The following is a 17,444-nucleotide window of genomic DNA, read 5'->3' as shown; positions in this document are numbered from 1 at the left end:
GTCTATAGTCTAGTCTATAGTCTAGTCTATAGTCTAGTCTATAGTCTAGTCTATAGTCTAGTCTATAGTCTAGTCTGTAGTCTAGTCTATAGTCTAGTCTAAAGTTTATTCTATAATTATTAATTTTTTAAATACTTACTCTTCTCAGTTTGACTGGTACCAAAAGGTTTGGCCGATGTTGAACCAATACTACCACTTAAAAAGATATTATTGGTAATAACTTTGCCATCTTCGCTCTTCGAAAAGGTGGTCTTACTTGGCAAAGTGGTAGAGCCAGTAATGGCATTGTTGAAGGGCGGGAATGATTCACGATCAGCACTTAGGGGTGGTGACTTCTTAGAGCTGGTAACGGTTGCCGTTGTGGTGGTGGCCGGCGATTCAAAGGGTGCTGCAAAATTTTTGTTAAATGTGGATGAGGTTTTCTTAGCTACATCAACGTTGCCCTCCGCTGAGGCATTTGGTGGTGGTACGAACACGAGTGGTGGTCGCGAATACGTACTATCATCTTGATTGGTTTGTGTGGATGGGAGTGGAATTGTTACAATTGATGGGATAGAAGAAGAAGAAGAAGTTAGGGAAGTAGCGGAAGAAGTGAATTTATTTGTGAAACCTTGAGGCTTTTGGGAATTTAAAAAGGGAGAGCTAGGAGAGGGATTCGTTATGAATGAGGGCTTGTTAGTTTCTTCGGTTTTAGAAGGAGGCAAGATGTTTTTGTCCACCGGACTTTCATCTTCATTGGGATCATAGACAAAGGGTACACCAGCTGCTAGATCAGGATAATCGAAATCTCTTAACCATGGTGGTATGGTAGGCTCAAAGGGATTGGGATCGACTTTAACGGGTGCCGGTGTTGTGGTGGTAGTAGTTCTTCTTCCATTAGTTTGTGGTTTATATTTGCCATCATCAAATCCGGAGGGTAAGAAGGGATTCTTTTGTTTTTTATCTTGTTCCTCACTGCTGCTGCCGATTTTATCTGTTGTTGGAGGAGTAGTTGTGGAAAGTTGACGGTTATAGTAGTTTATGGTAGTTCTAGGCTTGACAGTTGTTGTAGTGGTGGTGGTGGAGGTTGTGGTAGTGCTCGCAGTGCGTTGTGCAAAATTATTTGATGTTATGGATGGACTAAGACTAGTGAATTGATTGTTAAATGTAGCTATAGTGGGTTTGGCTGATGTTGCCTTGGCTCTTATCCAATGAGGTTGATTAGTGGATAAAGTAGGTTTTCGGGTGGTGGTGGTAGTTGTAGTGGTAGTTCTTCTGGTGGTGGTAGTTCTAGGAGTTGTTGTATGGCTATTCTTGATATGAGGTGGCGGTGTCAGGTGAAGATTATTCAAATCTGTATAAGGTTCCAAAGGTGGCAATATGTCCTTAGATAAGGTGTGATTGTATTCATTGATATCTTCGGGTACTTCAAAGGCCACTGCCACATCTAGTTCGGGATCATCGATGTCAGCGAGCCAGGGTGGTAGAGTATATGAATCTCCTGCTGCTAGTTTAAAGAATTCTGATGAATCTGGTTGCACGGTAGTGGTTCTGGGTGTAGTAGTTCTAGGGGTAGTGCTTCGGCGCGTTGTTGTTGTGGTGGTTCTGGGAGTTGTGGTAGTTCTGGGAGTAGTGGTAGTTCTGGGAGTAGTGGTAGTTCTGGGTGTTGTGCTGGTGGTAGTGGTTGTGGTACGTCTTGTTGTGGTAGTTCTGGGCGTTGTAGAGGTTGTGCTATAGTAAGATCCTCTATTTTGTGTATAGTTTGGTTTGGTTGTAGTCTCTGCTGAAAATCTTGAGCCTAATTGAGATGAGCTGTGAGTAGTAGTTGTATGACTAGATGCCAAATTGTGACCAGTTGTTGTAAAGCTGACTTTATTACTATGACTAATAGATTTGTCGTTGGGATCGGCCTCCAAAGGCGGCAATAAATCCCAGGCTATAACTTTCAAACCACGATTATCCTCAGCCGGCTCATAGGCGACAGGACCACCAATATCGGGATCGTTGAATTCCAATATATAATCGGGTAAGCCCTTAAAGAAGGCGTTCTTGGTATAAGTTGGATTTGTTTTAACTTCCACAAGGGGTACACTTTCCACATGAACGCTGGTGGTCTTTACGGTGGCCGTTGAAGAAGATGAACCTGGATTTGTGGATTCATTTGGTAGTGCAACGACAATGGGATCTAAGGTAGGAAGGGGATTTTTATATTTAGAAACAATACGATCGATAATGGACGTATCAGTGGGTACATTGGGATAATTAAAGTTACCATTACTTATAGGGGTATAGTGTGCTGAAAGCTTAGTTCTAGAAGATGGTGACTGAAAAGAACTTTTATAAGGCAAAGGTGAAACTGAAGATGAAGATGTGTATGATGAATCAATGGTGGTGGAAGATATATTAACTAAATTAAGACTTAAACTATTGGCTACTTTAGATGATGGTGGTGGTGTACTGGTGTTGGTGATTTCAAGGTCCATTTGTTTAAGGTTAGTATTGGTCGTGGGGGTCATGGTCAGAGTCATCGTGTTCGCAACATTTTGTTTAAAAGTGTCTGTTGGTGCTTGAAAAACCTCGTCTTGTGGTGGTTTAGTGTTGGTGTTTAAACTATTGTAGTAGTGGTTAATATTATTATTATTAGTGTCTGTGGTAGTAGTTTCTTGAAGCTGCCTTTTAAATCTTAAAAGATTTGTTTGCTGCTGTAGACTTTTGTCGTTGTCGTTGTCAACAGCCTGGCTATTAAAACGCTTAATACCTGACTGTTCAATATTTTCAAGTCCCACATCATCTATACTATTTGCTGTTCTTGTTGTTGTTGTAGATCTATCATAAACATTGCTAAACTCACCAACAAATGGTGGCAGTAAATCATCAGAGGGCTTCTTAAGTTCTGTTATACCCGATGCATAATTCGGTATTTCAAACTGTAGACCTTGAGCACTTACAACCTTGCGACCATCGGGTGTTTCTATGGGTTTTAGGCTTTCAATAGGATTACCATAACTGTCGATTGTGGTGGCATCGTTGCTGTTCTTGCTGTCTCCGTTCGGCTGTGATGATGAGCTTTCCGATGCTGTTGCCTCAAAGATGGGCGGTTGTAAATCTAATGGAAATGTTGAATCAAGTGAGTCTGAAATTGAATGGATTTTTGTTTTTTGTTCAAGTAATCTTGCATGCAGTATTAGTGTGTGGTTTGTGTAGGGTTTTTTTGTTGTTGTTGTTGTTTCTGTAGTTACATGTAAGTGGGGTTGTGAACTACAAGAATAGTATAAGAAGAAAGTAGAATAGAAGAAGAAAATACGAAGAGAAAGAAACACACAAAGAAGTAACTAGAAAAGTGGAAAATAGTTTAACCCTTGTAAAACCGAAGTATGAAACATATATTAAACATTTATATAACACATAGAACACTTAAGAGTTAAGAAGAACATTAAATAAATGAAAACATATGAAGCTGATGTTTCTCCTTTAGGATCCTAGACTATAGACTACTCTATAGTTTGGACTATAAACTACTCTATAGTCCGGACTTTAGACTTCCCTGTAGTCTAGACTATAGGCTACACCATAGTCTGGACTATACACTACTCTATAGTCTGGACTATAGACTACTCTATATTCTGGACTATAGACAACTCTGTAGTATGGACTATAAACTACTCTATAGTCTGGACTATAGACTGCTCTATATTCTGGACTATACACTACTCTATAGTCTGGACTATAGACTACTCTATAGTCTGGACTGTAGACTACTCTCTAGTCTGGATTGTAGACTACTCTCTAGTCTGGACTATAGACTACTCTCTAGTCTGGACTATAGACTACTCTCTAGTCTCGACTATAGGCTACTCTCTAGTCTGGACTATAGACTACTCTCTAGTCTGGACTATAGACAACTCTATAGCCTGGATTTTACTACAGAGTACTCTATAGTCTGGACTATAGAATAATCTATAAAATTACTATAGTAAATTCATCAAATTTTTAAATACAACTAAATTTTATTTAAAAAATTGATTTCAAAATCTTTTTCTTTAGGTTAATATCTTCTATATCTCAATGACAAATTGTGTGCCCTAAAGCTACACTTAAAAAAATCACCCACTTAAGGTTGTAATTAAAAAGGTCTGTTCATAAATTTTGCCGATAGCTCGATTTCCTACGAAAAATTTCGTCAATGATTTCATATGCAATTCTCTAAAGAGTTAATTTGTCATATAAAAATATGTTTTTATATTTATTCATTATTTCTTAATGATTAATTGTTTTGTTTGTTGATTGATTTTTTTTTATAATTTATTTTTTAGGCAACTAATTAATCTATTAACTGAAATAACAATTAGCAAAATTATCAATACGTTTAAGAAAAAAATTCCATTGTTTAAATGCACAGGGTTAAAACTTTGATGTTTAAAAACTTAATTGGAATTTGAGAACTAATGCAGAAATAATCAAAAAATTAGACGTATTTAGGAAAAACTTTACAATCAAATGATCTGCTCTCATCGCTGATAAAAACATCTGATCTTTTCGCAGTCTACTGAACCGCTAAGGAAAACTTAATGTTTTCCTCAATTATAGAGTTCTTTCCGTTGCGATTTCAGACAACGTTGTATTGTGTAGTTTTCCTATGTTGCAGTTCCTTAACCTGATCAGTGTCCAGACTTTGTTTTAAGAAAATCAAAAGTTTTTTACTTAATGTCATCTTTGTTTTCATACAAATTCTCTTGTATTTTGGAATTGAGGATCAATTATGTAAAGAGAAGATCATCTTGCAGTTTTTCGAATGAGATATATTACAATAACGATCGGAAAATTTAAGATAATGTATATGGAAAAAACTGAAATTAATTACAAATACTTCATGGTTGTATTGTCACGATCATTTTACGAAAATCTTGCAAAATATCAAGCCAGACAATGGATCATAGACAAAACTAGATTTTTTTATTATCAGGATTATATTCTAAATCCTATTCCGTAAGTAGAAACTAATATCATTTTATAAAGATCACATGATTATCTGACATCAGAATCTCAGCGATAAATGACAACTGATCATCTCATTTTTAAGTCGATAATAACTAAAATATATGTATTTGTGTTAATTTATATAAAAATTTTAATTATTTTTTGGGAAAATTTTACAAAAAAAATTTGTAAACACATTTATTGAATAATTATTTTAATTAAGAAAATGTTTATATTATTTACAAAATTCCACCACAAAACAAGTAAACAGAAAATTATATGCAAATTTAATTAATTTTAAATGACTTCAAGTTCAAGTTCTCACAGAAATCGTGCAATTTTTTTTACTATTTTTTAACTTAAACCTTTTGACTTTTGTCAATAGATTTTCAAATAACATTGAAAAGTGGTAAACAATGTATACATTAAATAGTTGGCATCACTAGCACACCAACATGCTTAACATGAATAGAGGTTGGCAACAATAACTAACAACAGTTGCCATGACTTTGTTCATAAAAATGCTGCATATAGTTTAATAATTGTTTATTTACAGGAGGAGTTTTTTTTTGTTTATAAATTAATAATTTTTGTTTAGACAATTTTTTTTTTGCTGTTAATGTTTATGTTAATTTATAACTACGGAAGATGTCAACAAACTTCACCAATAGACAATGTTAAAAAAAACATACACACATTTTGACACTGTATACCCTTATCATGCCTCCACCTTAAAAGATTGTTAATGATCTAACTGATCTTTTTATGCTTAAAAGACTATAGGAAGTCAAAGTCAAGCTTTAAAATTGTGTTATTTAATTTTAAAATTTTATTATCATACAACAAAAATAAAAAGTAATTAAATGTTTAGACAACCATGTTGGCTGTTTTTATTATTTCTAAAAATAACTATAAACAATTTAATAAATCTTTTTTAATTTTATATAAATTGATTTGAAAATTACGATAATTTAAACATTTTGGTTTTTAAATTATCGAATTGATTTATAGGACGTCAATTTAAAGTATTTTGCTAAAGACGTTTGCTGACTAAGCAATTCATCATTCAGGGGGCCTTCAGAGAGAAGCTATAAATTAGACCATAGACTAGACTATAGAATAGTTTAGGCTATAGACTATAGATTAGAATATAGACTAGACTATAGATTCTATTATAGACATGACTATAGGCTAGACTAGAATATAGGCTAGACTATAGACTAGACTAAACACTAGACTATAGACAAAACTAGACTAGACTATAGGCTAGACTATAGACTAGACTATAGACAAGACTAGAGACTAGACTATAGACTAGACTATAGACTAGACTATAGACTAGACTATAGACTAGACTATAGACTAGACTATAGACTAGACTATAGACTAGACTATAGACTAGACTATAGACTAGACTATAGACTAGACTATAGACTAGACTATAGACTAGACTATAGACTAGACTATAGACTAGACTATAGACTAGACTATAGACTAGACTATAGTCTAGACTAAACTACAGACTAGACTATAGACTAGACTATAGACTAGACTATAGACAAGACTATAGACTAGACTATAGACTAGAATATAGAGTAGACTATAGAGTAGGCTATAGAGTAGGCTATAAACTTGACTATAGTCTAGATTATAGACTAGACTATAGGCTAGACTATAGGCTAGACTATAGGCTAGACTATAGACTTGACTATAGACTAGACTATAGACTAGACTATTACCTAGACAATAGACTAGACTATAGACTAGACTATAGACTGGACTATAGACTAGACTATAGACTGGACTATAGACTAGACTATAGACTACACTATAGATTAGACAAAACTATATGCCATAGACTAGACTATAAACTATTCTGTAATCAAGAGTATGGGGTAGACTCTAGTCAAGACTGCAGTAAAGACTATAGATTAGACTGTAGTCAAGTCCAGAGACTATATTGTAGACAAGTCCATTGACTAGACTTTAGTCAAGAGTATATACTGGACTGCACTCAAGTCCATTACTTAGACTTTAGTCAAGGCCGTAGACGAAAGTGTGATCAACTACACAGACTAGACTGTAGTCAATTCCACAAACTAGACTGTAGTCAAGTCAAGAGTATGTGGTAGACTCTAGTCAATACTGCAGTAAGGACTATAGATTAGACTGTAGTCAAGTCCAGAGTTTAGACAAGTCCATTGACTAGATTTTAGTCGAGAGTATATACTAGACTGCACTCAAGTCCATAACGTAGTCTCTAGACTGTAGTCAAGTTCAGAGACTAGATTGTAGACAAGTCCATTGACTAGACTTTAGTCAAGGCCGTAGACGAAAGTGTGATCAAGTACACAGACTAGACTGTTCAATTACGCAAACTAATTCTCAAATTCCTAAAATTTCTTCCTAACAATTTTTTTCAAAAAAATAATTACTTGTAATTTGTTTTTCAGTTGATCATTTAAATTAATCAATTCAATTTATTCTTTAATTAAATTAATTAATTCTTGAATTAAAAACTTTATTTATTTTCCGTTAATATTAATCTTATTATAAAAATCAATTTACAATATGTTGTTTGGTTTGCTTTGTATTTAAATCCCCAAGATTTATAATTCCAATGTCTTCTAATACTAACTACCACTTCAGACATATGAGTCATTATCGTTTTTCAGTTTCTAAGCATCTTATTTCTTAAACAAGTTGTTATACATACAATTAATATACTTATGAAATTAATTCAAAAGAAATGAATTAATTAGTCAGTTGTTTCTTTTTGTTTAATGCTAAAAGTTAAAATTTAATTTTGCTTAAAGAATTAACATAATGATGAAGTGGTTGAACAGAAAAAAAAACAGCAAAACCAATTGAAAAAGTCCCACCAATTGTATTTTTGCAAAAGATTTAACCCAGTTTTGAAATAATGTTGAAAAACAAATTTAAGCCACCAAGAGATTGTCAATGATTTAAAGACCATAAAAGGAATGACAGTTATACTTGGAGGGGGGAGGGATATAGTGGAACATATAGAAATAGTAATAAATCAATTGGAAATAAATTGCTATAGAATACAAAGACTTTGAATCATAGACTTTAGCTTAAAATTAAATTTCTAAACACAACACTGACGTCAGCTTTATAATGTTCTCTCTAAGCTGCGGAAATGTGAACTATTGTTCTAAAAGAACTCGATATTAAAATCGTTGCATTTTAATTGTCTTATCCATATTACTATCGTGTAACTTGTCATCTTTATTTTCCTGTTTATTACATTTCTTTTTAATTACATTTTTCTTAATCTTTTTTTTTAATAATGATTCTTTTGTTTTCATTACAACTTGTTTAAGATTTTCGTAATTATTGTTTTAATTTATACAAAATTTGTAAACAAATTAAAATTATTTTACATTATTTAAATGTTTACTTACAACCATAAATTATATGAAAATAATACCACATGATGTACGTAAAACAATTGCACAGAAGAGTGTAAAATTTGAGCAGAAAATAAAACTCAATAGTTTGTAGACTAGTATTTAGTATTAAATTAAACTTTATTTTAACTGAAGATCTTAAAGAAAATTAAATTCCAAATTCTTCTAGACTATTGGCTAGACTATAGACAATAGAATAGACTATAGACTAGACAATAGACTAGACTATAGGCTGGACTATAGACCAGTCTAAAGACTAGACTATAGACTGGACTATAGACTGGACTATAGACTAGACTATAAACTAGGCTATAAACTATACAACAGACTAGACTAAAGATTATAAACTAGTATATAGACTAGACTGTAAACTAGACTATAGACTAGACAAAAGATTAGACCATATACTAGACCATATACAAGACTAAAGACCAGATTATAGACAAGATTATAGACTATAGACTAGACTATAGACTAGACTATAAAATAGACTATAGACTAGACTTTAGACTAGACTATAGACTAGACTATAGACTAGACTATAGGCTAGACTATAGACTAGACTATAGACTAGACTATAGACTAGACTATAGACTAGACTATAGACTAGACTATAGACTAGACTATAGACTAGACTATAGACTAGACTATAGACTAGACTATAGACTAGACTATAGACTAGACCATAGACTATAGACTAGACTATAAACTAGACTATAGACTAAACTATAGACTAGACTAGACTTCAGACGAGACTATAGTTTCGACAATAGACCAGACTTTAGACCAGCCTATAGACTTGACTATAGACTAGACTATAGACTAGACTATAGACTAGACTATAAACTAGACTATAGACTAGACTATAGATCAGACTATAGATCAGACTATAAACTAGACTATAGACTATAGACTAGACTTTAGACTAGACTATAGACTAGATTATAGACGAGACTATAGACTAGACTATAGACTAGATTATAGACGAGACTATAGACTAGACTATAGACGAGACTATAGACGAGACTATAGACGAGACTATAGACGAGACTATAGAAGAGACTATAAAATAGACTATAGACAAGACTATAGACTAGGCTATAGATTAGATTAAATTTAACAAATATTTAGTACTTGTATTAGCTGCCTTAATTCAATGTGCATACAATTATTACAAATATTAAATACTTCTACAAGTTTTATAAATACGTTGTTATTTTATCATATTAACTGTAATTACCAGGTTTTTAAATGTGATTTAATTAAAATAGCTGATAAAAAAGTGAAGAAAAAAACCAGTAAAACAACAAACACAAGTTTTAGGCCAAAATAAACCCCCCACAAAAAAATACATGACAAGTAGTTAAAAAACAAATTGTGGTTGAACAAAAATAGCAGCAGCATCATCTTGAAAAAGTTAAAAAAAATAATAATAAAAATATTTATGAATCAAAAAAAAAAAAAAAACACCCAGTCATTATTAACTTGAACAACTCTTGTATTTAATAAGAAGATAACCAAACTTTTAAAAAGACGACCTAAAAGATAATTTAAACTTTGAGGTCGTTTAACAAATGAGACAATAATGTTCACAAGACGATACTTGATTGCAGATGCATAAACTGAAATAAAGATACAAAAATTATTGAACATATTTAAATAAACTCGCATTAAGATAAAGGTTTTCTGAGATTGAAGAATAAGTTGACGAAATGCTGATCTGACTGAATGGTAGTTATTGAAAACTTCAATTATTATTAAGATATTTCAATGAGGAGATGGACAACAGCTGGTTAAGTCAAGTTATTCTTATGGCTATAGGCCAGTTAAAATAATAATAAAATATATTACGTAATCATTATGTTTTTTTAGTTATTTTTTCCTTTTTTAACAGAAAAAAATTGCATTTATTTTGAGTGGAGATAAAAAGGTAATTTGTGTGAAATTAGTTACAGTGTGATCGCCAAGAAAATGGACAAATTGCAAAAAGAGAGTTTATAACACGATCGTAGAAATTTGTAGAGATAACATTCAAAGATCATTAAAGATCGGTACATTATGAGTCCTAAAAAATAAGCATAGATTTTTCAAAAGCAGTCGTAGATCTTTAAAGAGATCGTAGATCAGTCCTCTAAAAGCCTGATCTGATTTTCAAAATCGATTGAAGATATTAAGAGAGCATCAAGATCAAATTTTCAAAAACAGTTCTAGATCTTTATAGAATTCGTAGATCAGTCTTTTAAAGATTCTCAAAATCAATTGAAGATATTAAGCATCAAGATCTTCTTTTCAAAAACATAGGTAGATCTTTATCAAGTTATTAGATCAGGCCTTTAGAGATTCTTAAAATCATTGAAAGATGTTGAAATTCAAAGATCATTAAAAGCAGTCGTAGATCTTTATAGAGTTCGTGGATCAGGTGTCTAAAGCCTGATCTAATTCTCAAAATCAATTTAAGATATTAAGGGAAAATAAAGTTCATCTTTTCTAAAGCAGTCGTAGATTTTTATAGAGTTTGTAGATCAGGCACTTAGAGATCCTTAAAATTAATCGAAGATATTAAGGATGAATCAATATCATCTTTTCAAAAACGGTTGTAGATCTTTATAGAGTTCATAGCTCAGGCTTTTAAAGGTACTCAAAACCAATTAAAGATGTTAATGGATCATTACGATCATCTTTATAGCATCAAGCTCATCTTTATAGATCTTTATATAAACTCAGGTCCATTCGTATATCTTTAAAGAGAATTAAAATCGTACACTGATCTTATAAGAATCTCAGGAACAATTGCAGATTTGTATAATATTTTAAAATCGATTGTATTTCTTTATAGAATCTTAAGATCAGCGATAAATCTCTTTAAGATCTTCAAAAAGTCTCCAAAACCAATAGACTTTTAAGATCAATCATTATTCTCTATAAATTATAAATATCAATTGTAGATCTTTATAAAGGTTACCTGAGAGTCTCAATTTTAAGTTCAGATCTCTTGAGAGTTTAAAAATCAATTGATGATCTTTACAGAGTCATCAGATCAATCGAAAATCTTTATATAATCTCAGGGTCACTCATACATCTTTATAGAGTATCCAGAACAATCGGAGATCTTTATAACATGTCAAAACCAATCGTGGATCTTTATAAAACTTTCTAGATCTTCAAGGACTTTCAAAATCACTCGTAGATCATTATAGAGTTTCGGGAACAATCGTAGATCTTTATAACGCAACATAAACCAATTGTTGATCTTTAATAAGCTTAAAAACAATAGCAGATCCTTATGAAGATCTTAATAAAGTCTCAAATTCCACTTTATGATCTTTAAAGAATTGCAGAATCGTCTGTAGAACTTAATAAAGTACTAAGATTAATGATTTATCTTTATATAATAACAGGATCACTTGTAAAGCTTTAGAACATCTCAAGACCAATCACGCAGTCTCCAGAACAATAGCAGATCTTTGTAACGTTTCAAAAACCAATTGTAGATCTTTATAGCAGTTTAAAAGCAATAGTAGATCTTTATAAAGGCCTTATAGAATTGCAGTATCGACTGTAGATCTCAATAAAGTTCCGTTTATCTTTAGATAACATTCTAATAACATTCTAGATCTTTAAGGACTCTCAAGATCACTCGTAGATCGAGAAAAATCGTAGAACTTTATAACGTCTAGAATTGTAGATCTTTAAAGAAGCTTCCACAATAGTAGATTCCGAATCAACAATAGATGATTTCCGAATCAACTTAATAAAGTCTCAAGATCAAAATCAAGTAATGATCTTCACACAGATTCTTATTAACATTTGTGGATCTTTATAGAGTCTCAAAGGTGACTATGAAAAGGAAAGACATAGAATCATTCAGTAATGATCGAGTCGACAAACTTCTCAAGTCAAAATCTTTACACGGATTCTTATTAACATTTTAAAACTATTTGTGGATCTTTATAGAATCTTAAAATCAAGTAAAGATTTTTCACTCAGATTCTAAAGATTAATCGTCAAGTTAATATCTTATAGAAGAGGTTTTTAGAAAGTGTTTTACAGTTCAGAGTCTCTTCGAAACGATATAGAAATCTTTTTTTATTCAGTAATGATCGAGTTGACAAACTTCCCAAGTCAAGATCTTTACACGGATTCTTATTAACATTTCAAAACTATTCGTGGATCTTTATAGAGTTTCAAAATCAAGTAAAGATCTTTACACAGATTCTAAAGATAAATAGTAAAGTTAACATCTTATAGAAGAGGTTTTGAGAAAATGTTTTAGAGTTGAGAGTCTCTTCCAAACGATATAATTTTTTTTTTTTTATTCAGTAATGATCGTGTCAACAAACTTCTCAAGAACCAGTTCATTCAGCAATTTTTGAGTCGTAGTCTCTTAGATCAGAAATCTGTCTAGAGAACGTTTCAGGAACCAATTAATTGTTATTTGAAATGTCACTTTTGTAATTAGTTATAACGAAAGAGCGAGTGTAATTGCTTAGTAGAACCACGAAAATCCTATGGGGTGACCCTGATGAGAGCAAGACGAAAAATCTCCTCAAAATGAGCAAATCTGAAGTTAGTATGATAGTACGTATTCTGAGTGGACACACAGGATTACGAGCACATTTATGCAAAATTGGACGTGCGGATTCAGACGTATTCTACATACGTCTGCATACGGAGAGGACAGTGATACTCTGGAGCACTTTCTTTGTCACTGTCATGCATTCGTCAAAGTAAGATCCAAGTATCTTGGAAGTGATGTTATTCCCGAAATAACATTCCTGACTAACACTGATTGGAAGTTTGTTAGGAATTACGTTCAGGATACTGAGTTTCTGAACACTGTAAAATAATTCATTCGGGCGCACAACAGGCCCGATTGCGGCCTAGGTGAATTTTTTTTTTGGATTTGATGTAATATATATATCCTTCTATTAACCTAACCTAACCCTATAAAAAAGTGACGATATACGTTCCATAGAATGGCCTTGAGTCTATTCATACATTCATAATATTGTTGGAGCGAGACACCTTTGAAACTAGTAAAACTAAGGAAACATTTATCAAATTTAAGCGCCGATCTTTCAAATACAATTGTTTATGTTTTAAGATTTGTAGATCATTACTACGATATACGATCAATCAATTAATCATAGATCTTTAAAGAGTTTTTGTCACTAGTTGATATTTATAGCTTGAAATTAAATTTTCAGGTCCTTCTGTATTCTCAAATTCATTTTGTCAATCTTTTTCTTTCTATTACCACAAAATTTGTTCATTTTCCTTAGCATCACACTGTTCAAATCTTTCGCATTCCCTAAGATTAATGATTCAAAAGATTTATATAGTTATAGTTGTTGTAGTTAAGTAGTTTGTTGTTATTTATATGTGCGCCCAATATGGTAACTGTAATATAAGTATTATGTGCAAGTGAATTAAATTTTAGGTTAATAAGAAAATTAGGTCAGATGTTGTTAAGGCAAACAAGCAATAGTTGGATGTTATTTATAAGTAATAAAACCAAAACCTTAAAAAAAAAACTAATAAATTAATAAAAAATTAAGAATACATTTATAAATAATTACATTGAAAGAGAGACAATTATTTAGATATTAAGCAGAAAACAAGAAATTTGGAATTTAAATAAAAAAAAATCGGGAAATTTTTTGAAAAAATTTTTAAAGTAAAAGATAGAAATTTTAAGAAAAGTAAAGTAAAACAAAATAATTTTATAGAAAGTGGAAGATATTATTTAGTAACGAGGAGAAATTGTCTTAATTTCATTACTAGTTCTACAATGAGTGTATATAGTCCAGAATCAACTAACGGCTCGCGAATTTAATCAAATATAGTAACTAAAGATCACTAAAGATCTTTAATATCGTAGATATTGTTAGAGGTTTATTTTTAGATCTATATAGATCTTTACAGAACTTCAAAACAATCGTAGATCTTTAAAATATCTTTAAAAGATCTTTTAAAACTTTCAAAGAATTTCATATTTATTCGTAGATCTCTAAAGAATCTAATATCTAATTTTGGATCTTTTAAATGTTCCCAATAACGGATATAGTAAATATAGATCTTTAAAGATCTTTATTATCCTAGATATTGTTAGAGTTTCACTCTTAGATCTATATATAGATCTTTAAAGGATCTTCAAAGCAATTGTAGATCTTTAACAGATCTTTATTAACTTTCTTTAAAAGTTCTTTATTAACTTTTAAATAAGACATATATAGATCTTTAAAGAATCTTCAAAACAATCGTAGATCTTTAAAATATCTCATATTCAATCGTAGATTTCATATTCAATCGCAGATCTTTAATGGATCCCATATAGATCTCAACAGAATCTTTAAAACAATCGTAGATCTTTGAAAGATCTTTATTAACTTTTAAATACAATTATATAGTTTTATATTCAATCGTAGATCTTTAAAAAGTATGAAATCTTATAGCTGATCTTTTGAAAGTTTTATATTCTATAGTAAATTAAATCTCAATAGAACTATGAAGTCATTTAGCTTTCTTTGGCTCTTAGACTTGTTATAGTTAGACTTTGCGTTCAAAAACGTAGGGACAAAGTTAATATCTTTAAGATTCAATCGTAGAGTTTTACTCTAAGATCTATATAGATCTTTACATAATCTCCAAAACAATCGTAGATCTTTAAAATATCTTTATTAAGTTTTAAATACAATTATAGAGTTTAATATATATAATATTGTTGGATATAGTCACCTTTGAAACTAGTAAAACTGAGAAAGCATTTTAGAGTCTTTAATTCTTGCTCTTAGGAAAGAAATTTGTCTACAGAACGACGCAGAAACCAAATAATGTCACAGGCCTTGAGTCGTTTCATAAATTCATAATTTTGATCTTTAAAACTAATAAAACTAAGGAAGCACTCTTGCTCTTACGAAAGAAATTTGTCTACTGAACGGTAGCAGTTAAAAGAACTTTATGCATTTAGTTTTAAAGAATGTGAATCATTGAAATGTCAAAATTATGATTTTAACAATTATTTTTGTTTTCAAATTGTTTGCGAATTAGTTCTAAAGAGTCTTTAAAGAACTAAAAATTCTTAGAAAAAGCTCAAACTAGTTACTTTTTTCGTTAAGATCGGAAGCAATTGCGAATTAGTTCTAAAGAGTTTTTAAAGAACCAAAAATTTTTAGGAACAGCTCGAACTAGCTACTTTTTCCTTTAAGAACTTTTAATACTTACTTCTAAAGAAATTGAATCATCATCATCCTGTCGTGTTATTTTAGAACTATTTCAGTAATAAGCGATAAATTCTGAAGGGAACCTTATATGGAAGATAGGATCAATTTTTCAACGATCCTCATTAAGATTTGAAAGAGAGTTTTTAGCTTGTAAGGAACTTACTTGTGTCGAATTTTATCGATTTACTCGTATTTTTAAGCATGTAACGTGTTTTAAAGTAATTTTCAGAATCAGAGACCTTATATAGAGATTAGGGTCAGTTATGGATCGATCCTGATGGGTAGATTTTGTATGTAATGAAACTTATTACTGTTAAATTTCGTTGCTATATTAGTTTTTTTTTATTATGTCTGTTTAAACTGTATTCCGGGAGGGCCTTTGAGTCATGGGAGTCAGACGAAAACATCGGCCGATATTGCCCATTTTGCCAAACAAACTGCAGCGAAAGAGAATATTTCTCTATGTCTGTCTAAACTGTATTTCGGGAGGGCCACTAGGGCATGGGTGCTAGATAAAAATATCGGCTGATTTTGCCCATTTCCAACAGACAGACGGACATAGCTAGATCGTTTTTAAAAGGATCTAGAATATATATACATTTGTGGATTCTATAAGCAATATATAGATAAGTTATAAACGTAGTACACACCTCCCACCCCTTCGTTTTGATAGTGGGTAAATAAAAGGGTTCCAGTGAACTAGATAGACTGATAAGGCTAGATCGTTTTTAAAAGGACCTAGAATATACTTTCGTGAATTCTATAAGCAATATATCGATAAGTTACAAACGGAACTTATACGCACCATCGTTTTGATGGTGCATATAAAAATGGATTCCAAAGAACACGATTTCGAAGTTGTTATATTCGCAAGACTTCTCTTTGTACTCATTCTAGAACTAGTTATGTTTAAAGTAAATATAATAAATTTCCCGAAAAGCCAATCATAAGAATTTTGAATAAATAAAAGAAAAAACTCGATTTTCTTTTTAAAGCTAAAAGAAATACCAATTTGGGCTGGAGCTGCTGTAACACTGTGTGTATTCCAAAGTGTGGCAATGATGAGTGTAAAGATGGTTAAACGAACGCAGCGCTTATTTAGTAGTAGAGCTCCTCTAAATAGCGAAGGTGGTGATGGCGTTACAGATCTTGCTAACTTCATTATGTTGCTGTTAATGTTTTGCTGCTGCTGTTGTTGCTGTTGTTGTTGTTTATTTTGTTCACACTTTAAACTAAACAAAAAAAATTTTCGTAATATATCGTGATTTATTTAAAATTTTAATTTTATTTAACTTTTTGTTATTATTTATTTGGTTGTTGTTTGTATTTTTCTTTTTCGTTTTAATTTACACCAGTTATTTTGTAATTTTGTTCAAACTTTTCGCTTTAATAACATTTTAATAAATAATTGGCTAGAAATCATTAAAACTACACCCACTAGTTTTATTTTATTATTTTTTTTAATTTTATCTTATTTTTTTCTTCAAAAAAATTTAATTTTGTTTTTCAACTATATCATGTGAACAATTCAACATTAATTAAAATTATTGTAAATTTTTTTTGTTTTCTTTTCTTTATGTCGTCTGTTTGTTTTTAAATGCAAAAAATATATATTTAAGACCGTTTTTTGTTTATTAAAACCAATATCGAGAGGAGCTACACGTCTGTACCTTAATACATCTACTGTCTTAATAAAAAGTCTCACTTCTAAATATCTTCTTCGTACGTTTGTTGCTTGTTGTTGGCTGCTGCTGCTGCTACTGCTGCTGCTGCTGTTGTTGTGTTGTGTTATGTGGTGTTGTTTTGTATTGTTTATTGCTGCTATTGTTTA

General features: G+C 31.3%; 1 protein-coding gene across 3 annotated transcripts; it reads right to left on the bottom strand.

Moving 5' to 3' along the window:
* Positions 1–119: 119 nt before the first annotated feature.
* Positions 120–17,306, bottom strand: LOC111682522 (cell wall protein DAN4). Of its 3 annotated transcripts, none has more exons than XM_046954336.1 (3): positions 16,622–17,306; positions 2,831–3,112; positions 120–2,164 (listed from the first exon to the last, which is right to left on the bottom strand). In XM_046954336.1, exons 1-3 carry the CDS (start codon positions 16,773–16,775, stop codon positions 120–122), a joined length of 2,481 nt encoding a protein of 826 aa, XP_046810292.1. In that variant the 5' UTR covers positions 16,776–17,306. The 3 variants fall into 3 exon arrangements, with proteins under 3 accessions (XP_046810292.1, XP_046810293.1, XP_046810294.1); XM_046954337.1 differs by having other exon boundaries at positions 2,831–3,085; XM_046954338.1 differs by lacking the exon at positions 2,831–3,112.
* Positions 17,307–17,444: the final 138 nt, after the last annotated feature.

The sequence above is a fragment of the Lucilia cuprina genome, chromosome 6 (genome assembly GCF_022045245.1).
Source record: "Lucilia cuprina isolate Lc7/37 chromosome 6, ASM2204524v1, whole genome shotgun sequence".
Lineage (NCBI taxonomy): Eukaryota > Metazoa > Arthropoda > Insecta > Diptera > Calliphoridae > Lucilia > Lucilia cuprina.
This window is presented reverse-complemented; position numbering and strand designations above follow the sequence as displayed.